General features: G+C 42.6%; 1 protein-coding gene across 9 annotated transcripts in view; it reads right to left on the reverse strand.

The window, feature by feature from the left end:
* Positions 1–25,178, reverse strand: part of Ankrd44 (ankyrin repeat domain 44) — a 290,453-nt gene that overhangs the window by 33,143 nt on the left and 232,132 nt on the right. For all 9 annotated transcript variants that reach the window (XM_031367511.1, XM_031367509.1, XM_031367508.1 and 6 more), the window contains exon 17: positions 7,631–7,702. In XM_031367511.1, the coding sequence (XP_031223371.1) occupies positions 7,631–7,702 (72 nt within the window). The remainder of the gene's footprint in view (positions 1–7,630; positions 7,703–25,178) is intronic.

Here is a 25,178-nt window from a genome sequence, read left to right on the forward strand (position 1 = left end):
TGTTCATTTCCTTCAACTGTTTGATTGTGTTTTCCTGTAGTTCTTTAAGGGATTTTTGTGTTTCCCTCATTAAGGGCTTCTAGCTCTTTACCTGTGTTCTCCTGTATTTCTTTGAGGGAGTTATTTATGTCCTTTTTGAAGTCCTCTAACATAGTCATGAGAAGTGATTTTTAGATCTGAATCTTGCTTTTCTGGTGTGATGGTCTGTCCAGGACTTGCTATAATGGGAGAATTGGGTTCTGATGGTGCCAGGTAACCTTGGTTTCTGTTGCTTATGTTCTTACTCTTGCCTCTGGCCATCTGGTTATCTCTAGTGCTACCTGCCCTGGCTAAATCTGACTGGGGCTTGTCCTTCCTGTGATCCTGTGATCCTGTGATCCTGGGCCCCATAGAGCACCCAGGAGTAGAGCTTCCTCTGGGTGTTTTGGGACTGGCTGCAAAATTTGCGCCCAAGGTCTGCTCAGAGCGCCAGCCCAGACAGACTGGAAGGAACCCGTGCCACTGGGCTAGTAGAATTCCCGTGTGCCTGGGTCCCGCTGGTCCCAGTTACTCCTGGTGTTGGGACAGATGTTGTGTCCTCCTCACCTCTGATCCTCTGATCCTGGGCTTGTTAGAGTGCCTGGGAGTGGAGTTTCCTCTGTGTGTTGTGTGGAATTTGCGCCCAAGGTCTGCTCAGGGCCACCGGCCCAGTCAGACAGGAAGCAAGGACTATTTTCTTAATATAAAAAGAACTTTTGGAAATGGTTTTGAAAACTAGGAAAATGTGCAAAAGATCCAAAAATGCAGCTCACCAAGAAAAAGAGGAATGTAAAGTGCCAACAGATACCCAAAACACTATGTAAAATGTTTGCAGTGCTATTTTGTAACTACCTGGGCAGTGAATGAAGAGTTTGGCCATTAAAACTGTATGTGTGGGCGGCAGGGGACGCAGTCCTAGATACTCTGATGGGTGTATAGGTTGCTATGACTTTTGTGGAGGGTAATACAAAAGTGTCCAAAGAGGTTTTTTAGAAACTAAGTTGCAGGCAATATATTTAGCGTGGCCTCATTTATATAAAAAGAAAATTTATGTGTACATATTTACATTTTTGTGTACTTTTACAGTCACACTTAATACTCAGAAGGATACCAGAGAAACCAATAATAGTGGTCACTTCTAGAACTAAGGGGTATTAAGCTATGTGTGTATTTTAAATTATCTTACTAAAATAATTTAGACAATTTTTTTTTTGCCCAGAGTATAGTTAACAACAATAACAAAAACTAAGTTTAAAAGAATCCATAAGAAGTAAGAGTTCTGATGAGTTAAAAATAAAAGTTTTCATTTTGTTATCTTTGTCAATGATTAGGATAAATTGTAGATATTAACTGTACACTCTATGTAACAGGTCCTATAAATCATATGATAATGAATCCCTATTTATATCTCTGCCTCAGCTTCTCTCATCTAAGTGCATAGGTCCAACTCCACTTGGTATCTACACTACACAGTGGATCCTGGATTTCCTTCCACAAACCTCCTCTGCCCACAACCTTCCCATCTGCCAAGGGCAGCTTCAATATCAGACCACAGCCCTTATGTCACCGCTATTTCTCTAACTCTTAAGCCTTGATTGCAGCCTTGAACAAGCATCTGGGGCAATAGAGCAAGTAGATTCCGACCAAGAGCACTCTCCATGCCTTGCCTTGCTCTGAGTGGGTCGCGTCTGGCCAGAGGAACAGACATGTCTTCACTAACTTACAGGGCACATTTCTGTGTTCTCAGGAACTTCCAGAGAACACCACATTTCTGTCCACTAAGGTGCTGTGTGAACAGTAGCAGCCCTACATGCCACTCATAAGATACTATTACCATTTCTTGTGTCTCAGAGATACATCTAAGTTCACCACTGCACATTCTTCCCATACTGTTTTGCCAGAACTCCAGCCAAAGTGTCCCCTCCGTCTCTGTCCCTTGGTGATCTGTCATGGACACAGGTGAAACCTTTCTACGGTCACACTGGATGCCGTGCCACTGCTTGCTGCAAACTCAGCTCAAAGCTACTTCACTTGAGAGCAGCAAAATCCCAAACCCGCCAAGACCAATCCAGCGCTCAGCTCTGGCCTTCCCTTGCATGCAGCCTTAGCACATTCAGGCTCTGGGGTGGCTGCATTGCTCTCTACAGTTTAGTGCATTGGATTTTCTCCTCTGCCCATTGCAGCTGCACTTTCCGTTCCTTGTCTGGAAAGTGCTTCGTCCAGACAGCCCTGTGACTGTGCTGGCAGCTCTATGCGGACAGCGCCTTACCAGGGAAGCATCCCAGCACATGTATAAAAGGTTCATCTACTCTTCAGCCCACTTCATTGTCTTCAAAGCACTTATTGCCATGGAATACCAATCATGCATTTGTTGATTTGCTTTGGATATTAGCAACTATTCATTTCTATGTGCTGGGCACCATGCCAAGCACTTCCACATCTTATTTATGACCTATAAATATCTTTTGTTTTTGGTTTTTTTTTTTTTTTTTTTTTTGGACAGGATCTTGCTATGTAGCCTAGGCTGGCTTCAAACCCTTAGTCTTCCTGCCCTCACCTCTTGTGTATGGGATTGCAGATACAAGTCACCACATCTACTGTAAACATTTGTTTTCAGAGGTTAAAAAGTCCTTAGGCCATTACAGAGTAGGGATCTGAACTCAGAATCTGCAGTCTGATAGGCACACACTTTTTCCCTTGGTAATTCCACTTGACTGACCGGAAGGCTAAACATTTTGTGTTTGCCTATTACGGAATAAGGCTGAATAACAAATGCTGAATAAAGACTTAAAATTTCTTCTGCAGAAAGCTCCGTGGAAATGTGAAATGTCTTGAACCTAGCCGTGGAAGAAGAAGGGGCACTCTGGGGACATATTCCTCGGCCACTGTACCTTTTCTATACACTACTGCATAGGACAGGAAAACAACTCCTGTGTGTTAAGAGCTGTAATTGCACAGGACAGGAAGTTTGTATTGTAAGCTAAATTCTGAAGCAATCACTAGCTGCTGCTTGCTGTGAGCTCAGCCCAGTCCGCAGTTTAGATGTTCCTGACATTCTCGTCTTAGTGACGAGGACCCGGAGGGCCAGAGTAGCCTAGTTATGCTGTGGGTATGCAGCCTTGGGTGGAAGAACTAGGTTTCAGGTAAAGCAGGCTGACCCAGGAGCTCTTTGGAGAGAGAACATGGACATGCAATATGGCAGGAAGGTGCATGTCTTGGCCCTGTATCATGGGGAATTCCAAATATCAACAAAGATAAGAAAATAGTCAAATGTTTTCCATATATCCTGTACCAAGTTTAGCCATTACCAACAAAGGCCAACTCACAAGCATCTAATGCTAAGCTGAGAACTAAGTAACAGGTACATCCACACAGGAACCAGACTGTCGGCATTTGCTCCCTACGCGAAGCTGGTGCTCTTGTGAGAACTGACTTTCTAAACCTTGGCTTCCCACTTTGCACTGTTCTGGTAAATGGTAGTTACTGGTTCAGCTTACTGAGAACTCATGCATGACTCCATGCTGAAGGGAAATGTGCCCAGCAGATAGCGGCAGGGTCTGGATACTATCGTCAGATGCGCCGTTATGACAAGAATAGGAAACATTTCAATTTCTGTCCACTTAAGTTAGCCTAGGAGAACTCACGATGCATGTAGACTCACAAAGGACAATGGCCAGCACGGTTAGGTTTCAACACACAGGGAAGAGGGGCAACACCAGGCAGGAAGCAGGACACATTTCTAGAAGGACAGCTGTGATGAAGGCACTTGCCCCTGCACGGCCCCCTTTAATCCTTACACTTTAAAACAATCCATTCGCTGTTTTCAAGTTAAAGTGGCTTAGTATAAAATACAATAGATGCACCCTTGCAAATTAGTGCAGCTTTCCAAATCCAGCCTGGATGACTTTGTGTACAAGACACGTGAAAATACTCAGAATGACTCCTGTCTCCTCATTTGCTTGCGGCTCCCTTTCTCCCCTGACATTTTTTCATATAGTATATTTTGAGCATGTTTTTTCTACTAGCCTAACTCCTCCCAGACCGTCCCAACTTCCCTACCCACCCAACTTCATTGTCTTATTTTGTCTCAAAAACAGAAATAAAAAAATGAAAATAAAAACAAAAATCCAATAAGATTTTTTTTTAAAGCCAAAACAAACAAACAAATAAAAGCCCACTGAACAAAACCCAGCAACGACGATAACCCTTGGCATTCATTTTGTTGGCCATCTACTCCTGGGCAGGGGCCCATCCAGAAGTGTGGTTGATAGTACCTAGAGAGACCTCCATTGGAGAGAATGATTTTTCCCTTTGCTAGCAGGTAACCATTGCAAATAGCTTCTTAGGTAGGGTAAATTTCATTATGCTGAGATGTCTGTCACTGGAGTATTAAACTTTAAAATTATTTAAATTATTAATTAAAATTATTTCAAAAATATCTCATTAGGCAACTTAAATTTATTAATCACAATTAATTCGCTTAAGCCTTTTAAGATGGAAACCATGGGCAAACAAGGAGAAGGAATTTGGGAGCTTAACACATTTCAGGGACACCATCGGTCCATCTGGAAATCGCAACAGCTGGAGCCTCCCATTTGCATAACCTCATTTCTTAATTTAATTTTTTTTCAAGCGGATGAGATGCATATGAAATTCTATGAGCTGATAACTCTGGAGACTCAAATCATCCAGGCAGGAAATAGGAGCTCAAGGCGGGTCAGGTTTCTTTATGGGTCGGGGTTTAGGGTCATCTGGTTCAATTTCCCTGCTAGAATGCCTTCACTCAAGAGCAACATGCTCCAGCAAACCCGGAGAGGGTGATGAGCACGTTTATATGTGTCTTGAAGAAGATAATTGTAAGTGTTAGCATCTAGACTGGTGCTTCTCTAGGGCTGCAACACTTTAACACAGTTCCTCGTGCTGTGGTGACCCCCCCCCCCATAAACTCATTTCATTGCTACTTTATAACTGTAACTTTTGACTGTTAGGATTCCTAATGTAAATATATGATATGCAGAATACCTGATATGGGACCCCCCCCCAAAGAGGTCAAGACCCACAGGTCAAGATACCGCTGATGTAGAGGGAAGAATGAAATAACTCTACAACAGGTCCGTTGTGATCATTCTGGACAAAGTCACTCTCATTTCTGGGTTTTGGCTTCTGTTCTTTTTTTAAGTTTCTGATCTTTGAGGCAAGTCACATTGCCTCCTTTGTCTCCTCAGATCTCCACAAGTGCTTTCTATTTTGCTCAGAGAAGTAGTCAGCGCTCTTACCAGGGACCAGGAGGCCCCGTGAGATGTTGGGGCAGCTGTTCTCCCTGCTCCTTGCTGCCCCCCCCCCCACTCGCCCTCACCACTCCGTCCCCTCTGTGGCAGTTACATGGCTGTTCTGTGGATACCCCAAGTCTTCTCTTCCTTAAGAGTTTTACACTTTGTGCCCGGAACCTTCCTCTGTCAGGCCTGATATGCAAGCATGACATTCTGTAAAATAGCACTCTACCCTCCCCTCCATATTCCATCACATGGATTCCATTTTATTTTCTCTTGTAGCACTCACTGCCATCTGTCTCCAGCATGGGGAGCTCTCTGAGGACAGAGGCTGTGTCCCTTCCCTGTAATATCTCCTCCTGGAAGAGTGGTTGGCCTTGCTCACAGCCAGTGTGTGTGTGTCACACAGAGGAGAAAACTCATGCTAATACAACGCGGATGAAGCTGGCTGTTGTCACCCATGGGCCATCAGGCACTCTTCTGAATGCTCTACCTGGATTAGCTCATGCTCCCATGATGGCCCCCGATGAGGTACTGCTGCTCCTTTCTTCTGACGATGGGGAAACTGAGACACAAGACCTTAGGCACCTGGACAACATCACACAGCTAGCAAGCAAAACGACCACCTCAAAGGGGTCTTTAAGCCTTCACTAACTCGCTCCCTGTCATTTGCAGTGGAAGGCACCACGTTCACATGAGTGGCTCATGAGGACAGCGAACTCCATCTTCTCAGGGCCCTGCCAGCTGCAGCGTTACCAAAGCCCAGTCTTTGCCATGATGCCACCACCCTTTTCTATGTGAGTGGAGATCCAAAGACCTCGGGAGCATACCTGGCCCACACTGAGCGCAAAGCAAGTCATTTTTGAAAGAAAAAAAAAAGATGACAGAATTTTTGGATACCTAGAAACTCTCTTCTCAGTAACAATGCAATCAGCTCCATGTCCAAAGGGCATGAGGATTCTGCTCGGAACACTGCCACGTGGCCCCACTAAGGGCAGCCAGGGCTAGCCACATCTGTGCATACCAAGCTCTGGGGATCTTTGCTCAGGCTGACAGCTGCACGGGGATTCTAAAGAGCTCTGCTCTGCTCCTCCACCCAACTGCTATGAAGCTTTGTCCTATGAATACCCACTGTCCACCCTCCTTCTCCACTCGAGTCTGCCTCCTTTCACAGCATTCAAAAGACATGTGTGCCTAAGCACTTGTGTAATGTGTACAGTGTATATGTTCTTGGTGGGTGTGTTAGAGGCTCTGAGTTGGGCTTCTGCAGGTGTGCTGGTAAGAATGTGTGGAGACAGCAGTGAAGGGTGGGCTCCTCTGGCCCTTGTGTAATGACCTTGTCTCCTCTTACCTTGCATGAATGCCCACCCGTGTCTATTAATGACACATCCCCCTCTAAAGGCTCACCAGAACGCTGAAGAAGTTGTTTGGGCATCATATAGGTAAACTTTATTGGTTCAGTATAGACCTGGCCCCTTCCCATCCTCCTTGAATCCTGTTCCATTGCATTTACTAAATAAAGACACATCTAATTACCTCCCCAACCTCTGTCACGGGACCTTCAGCAGCTTGGTGGGCAGGAGAGCTGGCTGTGGCTGGGTGTGAGTGCTAGGCAGCGGGGATTTTTCAAACAGCCTCTGATCGTTGAGGGTGAACCAGATACCAAACGGGGGTGATAACTCCCCCACCCCACTGAAGAGTTTGAGTGTCAAAGCTCTCCCCTCTGATTAGTGGAAGGTAAGGAGGAGGCTTTGCTAATGAGAACTATAATGGTTCCTCCAGCTCTCTCAGTGTCAGAACTGGAGCCAGAGCACTCCTCTGAGACCCAGTGGCAAATCCAGGAAGAACGACATAGATGCTACTCTAAACCCGCACCTTCTATTCTCACAGAGTTATATTTAAAACCCACATTGGTTTTAGCGGTGACATTTGAAAATGTGATATTTAATTATTCCTAGGTTTAATGTTTACATATTACTCTATAATCAAATCTCTCTAGCTGAGATGTTTACTTTCTATAAAAAATGATTAGAGCTTAAGGTGATCATATATTACATCTTATGTGGTAACGACTTTATGCAAGCTTCATCTTTTTATTTGCTCCCATTCTACAGATGAGGACACTGAGGACAAGGTAGGTAACTGTATCTAAGGTCACCAACTGGGAAGGCAGACCTAGAGGGCGACATAGTCTCTCTCAAAAGCCCATGCTTTCAAACCTCTGCTGTTATCATTAGCACTGACCACTGCCTTTTCGGGCTACATCTTAAGAGCAGGGTAAGTTTTTGGAACTTGTTCTTTATGAGACAAGCAGAGGGACCTTCCCACAGCTGTTCACTTACCGCTAAGTGGAGTGGACTCTTGAGAGCACCGCCATCTGATTCTTCAAAACCAGTGTTGGTTCTTTCCAAAAGCTGTGGCGACAAAAAATGAAAAGCAAGAGTCACTAAGGAATTGTGGTTTCTGGATACTAACACAGGCATAAATGAGAAAGGGCGCTCCAGACATTATGACGTCATGCAGAGTATCAGCAAACCAAGGTCAGAGGTCAAGAATCACCCACCTCAAACCAACAGGCAAGCCAAGCATTTACGTTTCCAGATCAATTTGGCATGTGCTAGCTACTTAAAAAAAAAAAAAAAGTTTGTACTTGAAAAGATGCTCAGCTTTGCCTGAGAGAATTCATAATAGTGGAAAGTGATAACTACTGTTTATCCCATTATCAAACACACATGTACTAGAAATAATGTCGGAGAAGACAGGCGAGTCTCCTTGTTGAAATGACACAGGTTAGAAAAGGAAAAAAAACACACAGGGACAAACACAAAACACGGGAGCATCTGAAGCAACATCGTGAACATAAAACAGGGTGGTGGATTATGAGGTGGAGGGTTAACCCACGGCGACAGAAGGCCTTGCCAAGGTGACCATACTGTAACAAGGGAGCATTGGGAGAAGAGCCAATGAAATGTATGGAGTGGGTGATAAGCTGAATGAGAGGACTGGAGGAACAAGTGTCACCTCGTGGCGTGGGGAGAGTAAGAGGTTAAGGGCATGCTGGGGACAACTTCGGGAAGGACACTCCAGTACAACCCTTTTTTGCTACTTGTGCATACTTTTCGTTCTAGGTACAAATCCCTAATAAATAATTAGATGAGAATACCATGAGGCATGTGTAAACAAATGTATTCATGTCACATTTAGAAATTGCCTCATCAGATTGGCTTGTAGATCCATCTGTGAGGTCTTTTTTTTTTTTTTTTAAAGGGTTGCTAATTGATGCAGGAGGGCCCAGCCCACTGTGGGCAGTGCTATCCCTAGGCAGATGGGCCTGGGTTCTGTAAGAACAGTAGTTGAGCAAGCCAGGGAAGCAAGCTGGTAAGCGGAGTGCCTTCGTGGTCTCTGCTTCAGTTCCTGCCTTCAAGTTCCTGCTTTGAGTTTTATCAACGATAGACTGTAATGTGTAAAGTGAAATAAAACCCTTTCCTCCTCCAAATTGCCTTTGGTCAGTGTTTTATCACAAAGGAAGCAAACCAGACCATACTGTAATCAGCAAAATGACTAAAACAATTCCTATTTTAAAATAAGTTCTTAAATTTCCATGTAATCAAAAGAATGATGCCCTCGGATCTTCAGCTGGGTACAGAGCACCTTTCCAGAGTCAATACATATGGGGCAGGATGTTATCATTATGAGACTCTGGTAGATTAACTAACAAGTGTAGAGATTAACAGCTCAAAACACACAATTTTAAACTTACAGATAATACATTGGAAGTAACTACATTGGAAATATGAGATATTTTGTGTTTGTTCCTCATTGACATGAGAATAGAATCTAGACTTTAAACTCAGGATATACTAAAATAATGAAAACAAACTTAATTTTAACTTCAAAGGCACTGATTTAAAAACCCATCTCTCTTACATGGCTGAAATAATAGGAGTCTTCACTGCCTGACGGGGCCAGTAAACATCTGTTCTTTGTTTTGCAACATTATCACCTGCAAGACTTCCTGGAATTGACAGCATGTACCAGCTCCAAATCCTGTCCTAGAATGAACCTGTAACCAAAGGAACACAGAACCACTTCCCCCACTCTTACAAGCACGATGAACAGGGGCAGGAAGACAGCATGTCTCCAGTACACACAGATCAGGTATGTTCCCGTGATGCTTATTCTGGAATAAGATTTCCCCCCCCCACACACAGTTTGATCATTCTACCAGCTCGTGACACTCACTCAGTCACGTCAGTCAGGAAGCATGAGAATTCAGTCTTTGCAGTGAGCAGATGTGGTCACTGACCTGACAGAACTCGGAGGCTATCAGAAAACCCAGAGTAGTTAGCATATAAGACAGGAGGGCGCAAGCTGGGTCAGGACATGTGCAAAGCCCTTTAGGAGCCCAACAAGTACCTAATATAAAGTCAGAGGAGATAAAACACAGCCTGAGGCCTGAACAGTAAGTGCTATCCAGGCTGAGAAAGAAAGACTGTTCAAGCAACAGAAAGCACACCTGAGAACAGGGAGCATGCCACGCACATGGGAGGCAGACAACAGCCTCAAGTGTCCGGTCACTCCTTCCATCTTGCCTGAGACGGAGTTGCGGGGGAGCTGGGGCAGGGGGGCGTCTATCTGTTGCTGTGCTGCATGTGCCTGGCTGGCTTGTGAGCTGATGGGGATTCTCCTGTCTCCATTTCCCATCTAGCTACTGAGATCACAGATAATGTGCTGCTGGGTCTGACTTTTACGCAGGTTCTGGGGATTCAAATTCAGGTTGGCATGTTTGTGAACTATCTTCTCAGCTTCTAGGTCATTTTCAGAGTATTTGAGGACACTATTTTTAAATGTAGATTTCAAATAAGGACACTATTCAATCAATAAAATGATGTGGGTAGGGAAGAGCCATGATTATGATCACATTCTTGGCTTTTTTGATTTAAATAAAAAAGGCCACTCTGGGTACCATGTGAACAATAACTGTAGTGATGCTGGGGGTGAGGAATTCAACCCTAGAAATGGGGAGCCAGTTAAGATATTTCCACTGTGGAATTTCTAAATCATGATTTAAGTTGGAAAGAACTACTATTCTCAAATTAAGGAAAAAGCAACAGAAGTAAAAGGAAGTAAGTCTCACTTGTTCCTTCGTGAGCAGAACCCATTCAATAATTATTTGTTGAGGATTGTGCTAGGCGCTGAGATTATAGCTCTTAACAAAGATTCTACCCATACAGCACTAAGGACCTAGAAAGTAGAATACTGTGTCGTGAACTAGGGTTTGACGAACAGCTAAGCTCTACAGTGGGATATGTTTAATTTAACGCAGTGCTTCTCACACTTCCTAATGCTGCGACCCTTTAATATAGCCAGCCCCTCATGTGTGGTGACCCCTCCAGAAAACTACTTTTGTTGCTGCTTCATACTACGATTTTGCTCCTGTTATGAACTGTGATGTGGATATCTGTGTTTTCCAGTGGTCTTAGGCCATCCCTGTGAGACAGTCAAACCCAAAGGATTCCTGAACACTGGGTTCATGGCTGGCTGAATATAAAAAAGTATGCTGCTCAGAAGAGAGATTTTGTTCAAAGCATCCTTGTATATGAGCTTATTTGGGAAGAATGTGCAGTGAGAGAAGGTGGAGGGATTTGGGCTCTAACACTAAGAACGCTGCTATATGAGGATTTGAAAGTGGACAAATGTTGACAGACAGAAGCAAGAGAAAACCAAGACAGGGAGGTGATGACAGAGTGATGACGACAATGATCACAACGTTGAAGGTACAGGCGGTGACAAATGATGGCAACAGGCTCACTGGTGACAGCCAAGTTACTAAGCCATTACTCTAAACCAAGAACTCCATGAACCTTACTAGGTCATCTCAATCAAGCCTAAAGTAGTCTCCTTAAGTAGCATCCTCATGTGGGCACAGCATGTGACAGATGAGGAGACGGAACCTGGGTCTAACTCACACCTGCTTCTCTAGCCTGTACCACAGTGCCTTCAGACGGACAGACAGCTGAAACTTCTTGGTATTTCACAGAAGTCTGGGATCAGGGGTAGGAAACAAAGTAAAGTGTATTTTAAGTGAATGAACCTTTTTCTCTCTAACATCACAATGTCTCTTAATCTGTGTGACTCTGTTTCCTAAAGAGCAATAAGTATTTGTCTTATTCCATGGGGACATTAACTGGGACCTGGTCCGCTAAGTTCTCCCTTCCATTAAATTAGAGGCTCTTCCTTTGTTAAGAAAACAGTATGGACCCGGTAGGAAGAAAAACAACCTGCAAGTCAACTAAAACTAGCTTTTATGATTTGAATTAACTTTCCTTCCCAATTGACAATCTGGTGCTGAACATATCAACTACAGGGGATAGGGCAGATTCCGTGCATCTCAGACACTTCATGTTGCATAAACTCCTCCCTGGAGGCACATGGGGGCCAGAGAGAGTCAGAGTATTCGTACCACAACTCATGATATGGCTTGTGGCTTGCAATATGTTTGGAAAATAACATTGCCCTACAGAGATCAACCTCAGACTACTTTGTCAAAACCAGAAATGGAATGGCTCTTCCGCAAACTAGGTTAGGTAAAACCACACGCTAACGCAGCAGTTTGCAGAAAGTCGTGAGTATAGAGATCTTGTAGGTAGAAATTGGGGGATATGACTACATATCTGAGAAAAAGGATATCAGTTTAACTTTCCCGTAAGTATACTTCCAATGGACATGCTTATCAAAATTCACACCATCCATGCATTCACAATGAACTATAATCAAACCTAATGTCATAAATCCAATATGTACATACCCAATATGACACCAAAGACTTTTATGGACTAGATAAAATTTGTACTCATCCTGAGGATTGCCTTAATAAAACCATCTTATAGCCTATTTCATTGTATCTCTTGCCACCTCTAAAATTCTGAAGTTCATACTTTTCTCAACTGAACAATCAACTATAAAGTTTCTACATAAAAAAATCACATAGCTTGAGCCCACTTATTCCCCCCCACCTTTTTTTATTCTTTGTCCAACCAGCATCAGGTTGCCAGGACTCTTTTTGAGTATGGAAACCCAGAAGATTTGGTATGACAGCCACTCACAGGTCCCACTGTCAGGTGAAGATGAGGAAAGGAGACAGGAGAAGCAGATTCACTTTGCAACCATCTTGATCATAGGCTGGCTCATAGGAAAATGAGGAAGCTGGCTCAGTGGATAGATTTTGCTGTTGCAGTTGTTGGCGATAGCTTTCTGTTTCCCAGGCTGGTTCTGAGATCATGGGCTCAAGCACCGAATGCTGGGACTGCAAAGTGACTCCACGCCTGACCTCCAGCATCTTGTTCAGCCAGAGAAGACAGATGGCTGTATTTTCAGGACTTTTTTTTTTTTTTAACCTAGAGGCATTTCCCCAGGATTAGAAGGCTCACTCAGAGAGCATCCTAATGTCTTAGAAGTAAAGACAGCAGATGGGACAAGCAGAGTTTGAATCCTCTTTCACAAAGTGCATTTGTGATAACAAAATACAGGATAAATATGAACTTCAGTGGTCGGCTGACTGGCTGCTAGGCCCGCGCAACAAGCATCTCATTGAACTCTGTGAGGAACACATAAATATTGCACTTGATCTGGAAACTCAAGCTTTATAAATAGTATACACTGTCTCTATGTGAAAACATGGTAGTGAAACATTTAAGGATCCCAAGGGCCTCAGCCTGAGCTAAACTAGTTCTTAAATGTTCTGTTTAAGAAAACAGAGAATGAGTGTAGCTCAGACTATGAAAACAGGACAGTCTGGCTAGTGGGTCTGAGAGGGAACCCTGCTTTGCCGGTTTCTGGTTAGACTCTGTCACCATACTTAGTGCCCCTGAACAGGAGGGCAGCGAGAGCTAGAAAACCTTCAGACATGTCCACAGGGACCAAGGCAAGAAGATTGGATTTCTTGATTTTTTTTTTTTTTTTTTTTTTTTTTTTTTTTTAGCAGTAAGGACCTGTTCAGACTACGAAGGGCTCAGTGCAGGACAAAGATCCTGGGAAGCTAGCACCTCTGCCAGAAGTTCTACTTCACACTCTTCTTGTTTATGCTTAGGGATGAAACGCTTCTTGGGCAACTCCAAGAACACACTTTAGCTTCTCAGTTAGAGAGTGTGTGTGTGTGTGTGTGTGTGTGTGTGTGTGTGTGTGGAGAGAAAGAGAGAATGGATCCATCCATTAAAGAGACCGAGCCAGCTGGTCTCAGACCACCCCATTGTGTCAATACCACCTTTCCTTCAAAATTCACCTGAGCCTGCACTTTCTCAGCATGCAGAGGCTGGTCACCGAAGCTACAGCTAACTTTCTTAAGGGTGACCAATATCCCACTTTTTATGGGGCCCCTAAAAGGAAAACAACACCCCAAATCAGTAGAAACCATTTTAAGAGAGCCATGTCCCCATTCCCAAGAGGTGAAGGGGATAGTTTTTGGTCATTCAAAGGATGATGGGTGTTTGTCATCATTTAAGGAGTGTGGTTACAAGTTGTTACAATCTTGATCAGAGAAGAAGCAAAATGGAGGAGGTTAGACTCAGGGATTTCTCTTTCTCTCTTTTTTCTTTCCTCTATCCTTCTTTCTCTCCTATTTAGTGTTAAGGGGAATGGGGGGAGAAGGGATGAAAAGAAAACAGAGAATATAGGGTATAATATAGGAGTAACAGGAATAAAGGGTAGATTATTGAATCGGCTCTTGAACTATATAACTAATACTAGTCAAAAATATATATCTTACTATACTGTTACAAAATTAAGGTTATATTTGGTTACAACATACTATGTATCAACTCCTTTTAAAGTATTGTACCTATGTAATTCTGAAAAGTGCAATGTAAAGTTCTGGTCCTTTGAAAGCTGCTATTACAAACTGTTTAGGATAATTAATAAATGCAAGTTAATAGTCAATCTGTCAAATTTATGGTCATGTTAGATAATGGTCTAGGTTGTTACAGAAATAGCTTTCCTGGGTTGAATGGATAGTTAGCTTTCAGGAGATCCCAGAGGCCATTTAATATCAGAACTGATACGGCAAGCCATGATGACATCTGTGGGCACCTGGCTTCTCTGCTCACTGCAGATGCTCACCCCAACCCCAAACAAACAGCTTCCCCATGTTGCCACATCAAGAACAGCATGGACTATCTTCTCACGATTCTGCTCACACTATCTTCTCACGATTCTGCTCACATGCCTTCACAGCCAGTAGAAAAAAGCTACTCACAGAAACTCAGTAATTCTACAAAGGTATGAATTTAATGCACTTTCATTTCTCTTCCAGTCACTCCCCCTACTCAAAGGCCAAAAATAAGGAACCATTAACTCTCTTCACGTGTGTAAATCAAGCGCTATGCCTCATTAAGAGGCGATAACACACATTAAAGAGAGTGCTGTTGGAAGCTTGGCTGGATTAAGTTTCCATCTCTTCTTGGGAGCTGACTGTGATGGCTCTGCTTATCTCCTCCCTCCAGTGTGTGCTCAGTTCCTGTTGATTTCCTTGCCAATTAAAAGGCATAAGAACCTATAGTGTGTGTAAAGAAAGGCTAATCAAACCCACGGTGACAAAAAAGCCAGTGGAAGATGCAAACTGCATGAAAACTGCCCTGCTCTGAAAATGTTAAGAGATTTTGACCCAGTAAAAACCCACTTCAGAGCCTGCATCCTAAGAAAGATGTATGCTCACAGCTATTCAGTAGTCACAGCATAAACTAAATTATGAAACTATGGCTAAATTGGATCTCTAATAACTGAACATGATTTACCATTTGCATGTTGAACAAGAGTCATAAGTTTCACTGAAAAAAAAGACTATCATAATATTTTATGGGGAAAAACTGCATTATGTTGTATGGTTCATCTCTGTCTCTGTCTCTCTGTCTCTGTCTCTCTCTGTCTCTCTGTCTCCCTGTCTCTCTCTCTCTCTCCTCCCTTTCTCTCTCTCTCTCTCTCTCTCTCTCTCTCTCTCTCTCTCTCTCTCTCTCTCTCTCTGTGTGTGTGTGTGTGTGTGTGTATGTGTATCTAAAATGTGAAGGGAATCTACCAAAAGGTGTTATGAGAAGAGAGTCACAACTATGGGCGTGTTCATTTCCTGTTCCCACTTTTTCACATTCTATTCCTACAGGAATAAACATCGCTATCATAAAAAAAAGATATTTCTATTTAAAACTTAGATGGATAAACTAGGTGATTTCTGATGTTTCTGTAGCTGTCTTCTACGTTATATCCAGTCCATTTCTGTAAAGCAATGCCAGCCTGTCTAGTTCCCTTGTTGGTTGAGTTGGATTTGTTACTTTTTCGTGTTGCTTTGACGAGATACCTGAAAAAAGAGACTTAGGAAAGGGAACCTTTGCTTTGGCTGACAGCTTAAGAAGGGACACAAGTCATCATGGTGGGCAGGCGTGGAGGCAGGAGCATGAGGAATGCTGGTCACATTGTGTAGGCAGTCAGGAAGTAGGGAGATGAGAGCTGGTCTTCTGGTGTCTTTTTATAAAGAATGGGATACAACCCATGAAGGTCCCACCCACACTGAGAGAGGGACTTCTCAACTCAGCTAAACCTCTCTGGACTTTTTCACAAAGTTTGTTCCCTGCATAATTCTGTTTCCTATAAAGCTGACAGTGAAGATTATCTAGCAGAGAATACATTCTGCATTTAAGCTTCATGAGAGGAACCAACTATCTGTTCTGTGGGTCACAACTACTAGTAAATTCTAGAAATACCAGCCCTGATACAAAGTGAGTGGGTACCTTGGTTGCTGACACAGCAAAAACTTTCCTAGAGAATCCTTCCTACTTACTTGGACATGACCATGAATATGTACAAGTCCCCTCTGATAATGGCAACATTTACTGCAAGCAAATGTCAGTATAGAAAAAAAAAATCTCTGCTATTCCTGTTATTTCTAGAGAAGGAACTAATGCAAGCCATATCTATTAACTTCTTGAATCTTGAGAGCACTTCAAAGATAAGGTCATCCTTTTCTATCACTAGTAAGTTCAACATATTGTATTCTACCTGTGAAAAGGGCATCTGATGTTTTTTATTCTTTTCCCTATGCAGTCTTGTGTTACATGAATGCATGTGTGGTGGGAGTGGTGGTGATGGTGTGTGTGTGTGTAGAAGAGGAAAAACAGAGGTCAGTGCTAATTAGCCAATATGCACTGGTAACAGGAGTTTAGGATTCAAAACAGAGGCCTGGTAGATATCAAGAGGCAACTTATAGATGCCCCACTCTTAAAAAGAACATTTGGTGTTCTATCCCAGGGTGCCCCATATGCTAGGCATGCACTTACCACTGACATATGCCCCAGAGTCCAAACTTGTGCATATGACAACTGGGAAAATTCCATATCCTTTCAAAAGTATTAGCATGCCTACCCAACACATTCATTTGATAGTCTAATGCTAATTAAAGGCTAACTCTCTGCAAAGTTATACATTAACTTGTAGGCTTGTTTCTAGCAGAGATACAAACTATTCCTGACTGGTAGAAAAGAAAACCCAGGGGTTACCTCTGTTGTCCTTTCGGACATTAACGAGGTTGATGTGTAGCCTAGTAGTCCCATTCCACTGCTGCATTAACTGCTCTGCTTCTCAAATGGTCCTTGGGTGAGCTTTGCATCTTATTTATTCTTTTGCTACTTAATGAGAATTCTTTTTAAATCCTTAATAGATTTTCCTTCTCTCGTTGTAGGTGAGCTGTGCTTTGCATTCTTTTGAAAAGTAGACTTTGGTTCTACCCACCAGCCCAACCCTAATACACATCCTCAAAAATCTTACATTCTTTTTAAAAGATGTATGTATGTATGTATGTATGTATGTATGTATGTATGTATGTATGTACATTTTCCCTGAGTTTATATCTTTACACCATGTGTATGCAGTTTCTGAGGTGGCCCGAAGAGGGCATTAGATTCTCTGACTAGAGTGAGATTGGTTGTGAACTATCATGTGAGTGTCTTGAACCAAACCGAGGGCCAAACCAAATCAAACAGGTACTCCTAACCACTGAGCTACCTCTGCCGCATCTGATCAGTATTCTTGGGAGATGCTCATACCAGTCTCTCTTCACCATCCCATGAGCCATTCTTTTCTCAGGAACTTTTAAACAACTTACATACGTAAGTTACTCCCTTTGAGAGGAGCTTGCCAGATAAGGAAGAGAGCAGACAGAGCTGTGCAGTCATGAGATTAGGAAACAGTCCCACTGAATTCTCAGCCAGCTCTTCTTTGACTCTGAGGTGCAATGCACAGCAACCTTGCCCTTTATAGCAGCAAGGACCACTTCTCACAGGATCCCTTCTTTCTGTCCATCCCCTGATTTCTCTGGCTTCTCCTCTTTAGGGAGATTCCTTTGACAGATGTCTACCCCTGGGCTCTCCCTGTGGCTTGCCTCTAACATCTAGAAATGCCCAGCCTTTGACAGAAATGTGATGATGTCATCTACTGATGTACGGGGTTTTGTTCATAGCTAAGCTGGGACACATGTGTCATATAGGCTGCAGGTTGGACATACCTAACAGTGGATTGTCAAGCCAACAGAAGACATGATTTTTCACTTAGTCACCTTTCTCCCTGTAACTAGAAGGACTGCCATCTACTTCATTTTGCTTTGCAGTGTTAGTTTCGCACAGCACACTTGAATGGGAACTCATGCTGTTACTATGTCTCTTTTGCTGACTTCTTTCCTATCTCGAATCTTTAGCAGGAACAAGGGACTTCACCCGTCAGAAGCCTTCAGGATTTAAGGCTAAAGCCCAATAAGTGGACTTGCCATCCCTCTTGCATTCTTTTCAAAAGTAAAGCTCAGTGCAGGAGAAAATGGAACACTATTGTACTGGCTGGTTTTATGTGCCAACTTGATACAGGCTGGAGTTCTCACAGAGACGGGAGCTTCAGTTGGGGAAGTTCCTCCATGAGATCCAGCTGTGGGGCATTTTCTCAATTAGTGATCAAGGGGCTAGGGTCCCTTGGTACTATCTCTGGGCTGGAAGTCTCGGGTTCTATAAGAGAGCAGGTTGAGCAAGCCAGGAGAAACAAGCCAGTAAGAAACATCACTCCATGGCCTCTGCATCAGCTCCTGCTTCCTGACCTGCTTGAGTTCCAGTCCTGACTTCCTTTGGTGATAAACAGCAATATGGAAGTAAGCAGAATAAACCCTTTCTTCCCCAACTTGCTTCTTGGTCATGATATTTGTGCAGGAATAGAAACCCTGACTAAGACAAATTGGTACCAGCATAGTGGGGTATTCCTGTGACAACCTGACCATGTTTTGGGGAGGACTGTGGAAGGACTTTGGAACTTTGAGCTAGAAGAGCCACTGGTTAAGAACTCTGTGGGATGTCCTGTAGGAGCTTGGAAGATCATGTTGAAAACAGTGCAGAAGATGGAGGCCTGGCTTGTGAAATTTCAGAGGGAAGATTAAAGACTCTTTCAGGGCCGTTGCTATTTTGATTGTGAAGATTCTGTGGTTTGGTTAGCTGGGGCTGAAGAATCAACTATGATTAACAAGATACCAGAACTACCAAATCGAAAACTTTGCATTATTGGGACTATTGATGCTGGTTAGCTAAGAAATTAGCGGTGATTAAGAAGAGATCAGCATCATTGAGGTGACATCTTCTGGGAAGTGTTTTCTGAGAGCAAAGAGGCTGTGTTCCAGAGATAGCCAAAGTTGTACCTTGTGCTGCTGCAGGACTTGGTAATATGTATGAGTCACCCAGGTGGTACTGGTTTTGAAGGCATGAAAGGGTCATGAAGTGCAACTGAGGCTTGGCCCAATGAGAAGCCATGGAAGGCCATTGGTGAAGGGGTAGCCTCAGTTTGTAATTGATGTCCCAGGGCTGAAGGGGTCATGCAAAGGAACTGAGGCTTGGCACCATGAAGATAGTCTACGAGAGGCTATTGGTGAAGCCTAGTTACAGCAAAAGACAGCAGTGTTTTGGGAATGCCAGTACCATGCAATGACCACCAAGAACAGCAGCAGCAGTGGAGTAGAGGCATCTGGAGCCTAGAAGACAAGATGTGTGCTACAAAGGGCAGAGATGGAGAAGTGACCTAAGCCCTTAGAAGAGCCCAGAAGATTGTGAATGGATGGCAGATATTAGACTGTTGGAGTTTGATTTTTGCTTTTGATTGTGACTGTGCCCTGAGATTTCTCCCTCTTGAAGGAAGAAAGTATTTTAGTGGAGCCCATAGTTAAGAGACTTTGAATTTTAAAAGATATTGGACATTTTAAATGGATTGAACTTTTAATATGTAAAGACTGTGGGACTTTAAAGTTATTTAGATCTTGGAGATAAATAAGAAAATAAGGGTTGAGGCTTAATAGTGATGTGTTTGTGCTTCAAGTTGAAAAGGGGTCAATTGTACTGGCTGGCTTTGTATGCCAACTTGACACAGGCTGGAGTTATCACAGAGAAGGGAGCTTCAGTTGGGGAAGTGCCTCCATGAGACCCAGCTGTGGGGCATTTTCTCAATTAGTGATCAAGGGGCTAGGGTCCCTTGTGGGTGGTGCCATCCCTAGGCTGGAAGTCTTGGGTTCTATAAGAGAGCAGGTTGAGCAAGCCAGGAGAAGGAAGCCAGTAAGGAACATCTCTCCATGGCCTCTTCATCAGCTCCTGCTTCCTGACCTGCTTGAGTTCCAGTCCTGACTTCCTTTGGTGATAAATAGCAATATGGAAGTAAGCTGAATAAACCCCTTTCCTTCCCAACTTGCTTCTTGGTCATGATGTTTGTGCAGGAATAGAAACCCTAAGACAACTATTAAAACATTGACACCACAGCAGTTTATCAAACCCAAAGCAAGAGCAACACTAACTGAAAAGCTAGTGCAAAGGGCTTCCTTCCTTCCTCCCCTTCCCTTCCCTTCCTTTCCTCCCTTCCTTCCTCCCCTTCCCTTCCCTTCCTCCCTTCCTTCCTCCCCTTCCCTTCCTTCCTCCCCTTCCCTTCCTTTCCTTTCCTTCCTCCCTTCCTTCCTCTCCTTCCCTTCCTTTCCTTCCTTCCTTCCTCCTTCCTTTTCTTCTTCCTTTCTCTTTTTCTCTTCCTTTCTTCTTTATAACTTGAATTTCCTGTCATACAGATCTTTCACTTGCTTAGAGTCACACCAAGATACTTTATATTATTTGTGACTATTGTGAATGGTGTTGTTTCCCTAATTTCTTTCTCAGCCTGTTTATCCTTTGAGTAGAGGAAGGGTACTGGTTTGAGTTAATTTTATTATTGGCCACTTTGCTGAAGTTGTTTATCAGCTGTAGGAGTTCCCTGGTGGAATTTTTGAGGTCAGTTAAGTACATGATCATATCATCTGCAAGTAGTGATATTTTGACTTCCTTTCCAATTTGTATCCCTTTGACCTCCTTTTGTTGTCTAATTGCACTGGCTAGAACTTTGGGTACTATACTGAACAGATAGGGACAGAGTGGGCAGCCTTGTCTTGTCACTGATTTTAGTGGGATTGTTTCAAGTTTCTCTCCATTTAGTTTGATGTTGGTTACTGGTTTGCTGTATATTGTATTTTCTATGTTTAGGTATGGGCCTTGAATTCCTGGTCTTTCCAAGACTTTTACCATGAAGGGATGCTGCATTTTGTCAAATGCTTTTTCAGCATCTAATGAAATGATGTGTTTTTCTTTGAGTTCGTTTATGTAGTGGACTACATTGATGGATTTCCATATACTGAGCCATCCATACATCCCTGGCATGAAGTCTACTTGATCTTGGTGAATGGTCATTTTGATGTGTTCTTGGATTTGGTTTGCAAGAATTTTATTGAGTATTTTTGCATCAATGTTCATGATTGGTCTGAAGTTCTCTTTCTTTGGTCTTTGTGTTGTTTAGGTATAAGCATAATTGTGGCTTCATAGAATGAATTGGGTAGTGTTTCTATTTTGTGGAATAGTTTGAAGAGTATTGGTATTAGGTCTTCTTTAAAAGTATGATAGAATTCTCCACTAAATCCATCTGGTTCTGGGCTTTTTTTTTGGTTGGGAGACTATTAATGACTGCTTCTATTTCTTTAGGGGTTATGGGACTGTTTAGATCGTTTATCTGATCTAGTTTTAACTTTGGCACCTGGTATGTGTGTAGAAAATTGTCCATTTCATCCAGATTTTTCAGTTGTGTTGAGTATAGGCTTTTGTAGTAGGGTATGATGATTTTTTTAATTTCCTCAGTTTCCATTGTTATGTCTCCCTTTTCATTTCTGATTTTATTGATTTGGTTACTGTCTCTGTGTCCTCTGGTTTGTCTGGCTAAGGGGTTATCTATCTTGTTGATTTTCTCAAAGAACCAGTTCCTGGTTTAGTTGATTCTTTGTATAGTATCTATTAGATCCATTTGGTTCATAACTTCTGTTAGTTTCACTATGTCTCTGTTTAGTTTGTTTCCATGATCTGTCCATTGCTGAAAATTGAGTGTTGAAGTCTCCCACTACTTTTGTGTGGGGTGCAATGTGTGCTTTGAGCTTTAATAAAGTTCCTTTATGAATGCGGGTGCCCTTGCATTTGGAGCATAGATGTTCAGAATTGAGAGTTTATCTTGGTAGATTTTTCCTTTGACCAGTATGAAGTGTTCTTCTTTATCTTTTTGACAAGTTTTGGTTGAACATCGATTTTATTCAATATTAGAATGACTACTCCAGCTTGTTTCTTGGGACCATTTGCTTGGAAAATTGTTTTCTAGCCTTTTTATACTGAAGTATTGTCTGTCTTTGTCACTGAGGTGCATTTCCTGTATGCATCAAAATTCTGGGTCCTGTTTACATATCCAATCTGTTAGTCTATGTCTTTTTGTTAGGGAATTGAGTCCATCAATGTTAAGAGATATTAAGGAATAGTAATTGTTGCTTCCTGTTAATTTTGTTGTTAGAGGTAGAATTATGTTTTTTTGAGTTTGTTGAAAGATTACTTTCTTGCTTCTTCTAGGATGTAGTTTTGCTCCTTTTGTTGGTGCTTTCTATCTATTATCCTTTGTAGGGCTGGATGTGTGGAAAGATATTGTGTAAATTTTGTTTTGTCATGGAATATCTTGTTTTCTCCATCTATGGTAATTGAGAGTTTTGCTGGGTATAGGAGCCTGGTCTGGCATTTGTGTTCTCTTAGGGTCTGTATGACACCTTCCCAGGATCTTCTAACTTTGATAGTCTCTGGTGAGAAGTCTGGTGTAATTCTGATAGGCCTGCCTTTTATGTTACTTGATCTTTTCCCCTTACTGCTTTTAAAATCTTTGTTTAGTGCATTTGGTGTTTTGATTATTGTGTGACAGGAGGAATTTCTTTCCTGGTCCAGTCTATTTGGAGTTCTGTAGGCTTCTTGTATGTTCATGGGCATCTCTTTCTTTAGGTTAGGGAAGTTTTCTTCTATAATTTTGTTGAAGATATGTATTGGTCCTTTAAGTTGGGAGTCTTCATTCTCTTCTATACCTATTATGCTTAAGTTTGGTCTTCTAATTGTGTCCTGGATTTCCTGGATGTTTGGGGTTAGGATCTTTTTGCATTTTGCATTTTCTTTGACTCTTGTGTCAATGTTTTCTATGGTGTCTTCTGCCCCTGAGATTCTCTCTTCTATCATATTCTGTTGGTGAGGCTTGCATCTATGACTCCTGATCTCTTTCCTAGGTTTTCTATCTCCAAGGTTGTCTCACTCTGTGATTTCTTTATTGTTTCTATTTCCATTTTTAGATCCTGGATGGTTTTGTTCATTTCCTTCAACTGTTTGATTGTGTTTTCCTGTAGTTCTTTAAGGGATTTTTGTGTTTCCCTCCTTAAGGGCTTCTAGCTCTTTACCTGTGTTCTCCTGTATTTCTTTGAGGGAGTTATTTATGTCCTTCTTGAAGTCCTCTAACATGGTCATGAGAAGTGATTTTTAGATCTGAATTTTGCTTTTTGGAGCCTGTCCTTCTTGTGATCCTGGTTGTGTCAGAACTCCTCAGAGTCTAGCTGTCTCTGTGATCTTGTGATTCCAGGATCTTGTGATCATGAGATTCTGGGTGTTTCAGAGTTCCTGGGAGTCAAGCTGTCTCTGGGACCTTGAGATCCTGGTGTGACCAAGCTCCTGAGATCCTGTGATCCTGGCTGTGTCAGAGTGCCTGGGATTTGATCCTCCTCTGGGTGCTGTGGGACTGGCTGCAGAGATCATTCCCAAGGTAAACTGGTACAGACTGGATTGAGGGTTCTTTTTTTTCAAAGCTCATACCATTTCACCTCATTAAGCCATGTTTTCATTTATGTAAGATGGCTGCTATTTCATGGGCATAGTGATGAGGAAAATATTTGTAGATTTTAGAAAGATGAAGTACACACAAAAAAAAAATTATACCAGTTTCATCTTTTTGTAACATAATGAAACCATGATGTTCCAAAAACTAACTTTGTTTGCCTGTCAATTTAAAAAGTGATTTGTCCTGTGGGTTCCTCCACTGTGGGCCTCACTCTTGCCACGCACTCTGGGCCCAACCATTACATGTTTCCTTTGTTGAAGGGTGTACTAGGAGCCAGCCTGCGGGCTTGAGTTTTGGCATCTCTGACCCTCCTGGATTTGTTTCCTCAGATGTGTTAAGACCGTCCACTCCATGAGCCTCATTCGACTCCTTCCTTCATTTCCTATGTATTGCTACATGGGAAACAAACCTCCTTTCTTCCAGAATATCCCATGTTCTTGAGGAGGAAGGAAGGAAGGAAGGAAGGAAGGAAGGAAGGAAGGAAGGAAGGAAGGAAAGGAAGGAAGGAGAGAATAAAAGAAGGACATTGTTTCTAAGTCTCTCTCAATTTTCATTTCTTTCAATTTACCCTCCCATCCTCCAGTTCCCCCTTTATTACCAAAAAGCAAAACTAAAATCTGCCCTCATATAAAAACATTTTCAGTCTCCAGTGGTGAGATACAAACCCTGCATCCAATTGCCAACCCCCATGCAATATCTAACTGGAGGCCAAACATTCAGAAAGCCCCTGGACAATGCATGAATTGTAATGAGTTGTAATATCATGTCTCTGCCAGGTACTTTTCAGGTATCTGGGAACTTTGAAAGTTGCTGTCTTAGTCACTATTCTAGTGCTGTGGAGGAAACTTGTATAAATGAAAGCATTTAACTAGGGGCTGGCTTACAGTTTCAGAGGTTTAGTCCATTATCATCATGGCAGGGAGCATGGCAGCAGGCAGGCAGGCAGAGTCTGGAGATGCAGCTGAGAGCTACACTCTTTCTTGCCTGGCAAAGGCTTGGGCCTGGTATGGGCTTTTGACTTCTCAAAGCTTACCCTTAGCCCGCAGTGGTGGCACACACTTTTAATCCCAGCATCTAGGAGGCGGAGGCAGGAGGATTTCTGAGTTTGAGGCCAGCCTGGTCTACAGAGTGAGTTCCAGGACAGCCAGAGCTATACAGAAAAACCCTATCTTGAAAAACCAAGAAAAAAAAAAAAGCCAAACTTCAGTGACACACTTTCTCCAACAAAGTCATACCTCCTAGTCCTTCTAATCCTTTTCAGATAGTGCCATCACAGCTGTGCCCAGCTGAAGGCAAGAATTGAGCATCTTAAGCAGTCAGTATCCCTGACATAGAACGCTGTGATAAATACATGCGGGTCCATGTGGAGCCACTCCATTCACAGGATTTAGAAGCTCACACACCAATCTGGGTGTCTTTGTCTCCTTTCCTATCTGTGGTTCGACCTTTGTTTCTATTATTTGGCTATTTGTAAAGAAGCTGTGAGGGGTGCCATATTTAATTTAGCAAAGCAAATCACAAACATTCTTAAAGTTCTCACACCAGTGAATCTCACGATGTTGGCCGAAAGCTTCAATGAATGGTTGAAGCAAGGTCAAAGTATGGGCTGAAGTTAACTTTTTCTGTCACCCATCACCTTACCTTACT

The sequence above is a fragment of the Mastomys coucha genome, unplaced genomic scaffold (assembly GCF_008632895.1).
Source record: "Mastomys coucha isolate ucsf_1 unplaced genomic scaffold, UCSF_Mcou_1 pScaffold14, whole genome shotgun sequence".
Taxonomy (NCBI): domain Eukaryota; kingdom Metazoa; phylum Chordata; class Mammalia; order Rodentia; family Muridae; genus Mastomys; species Mastomys coucha.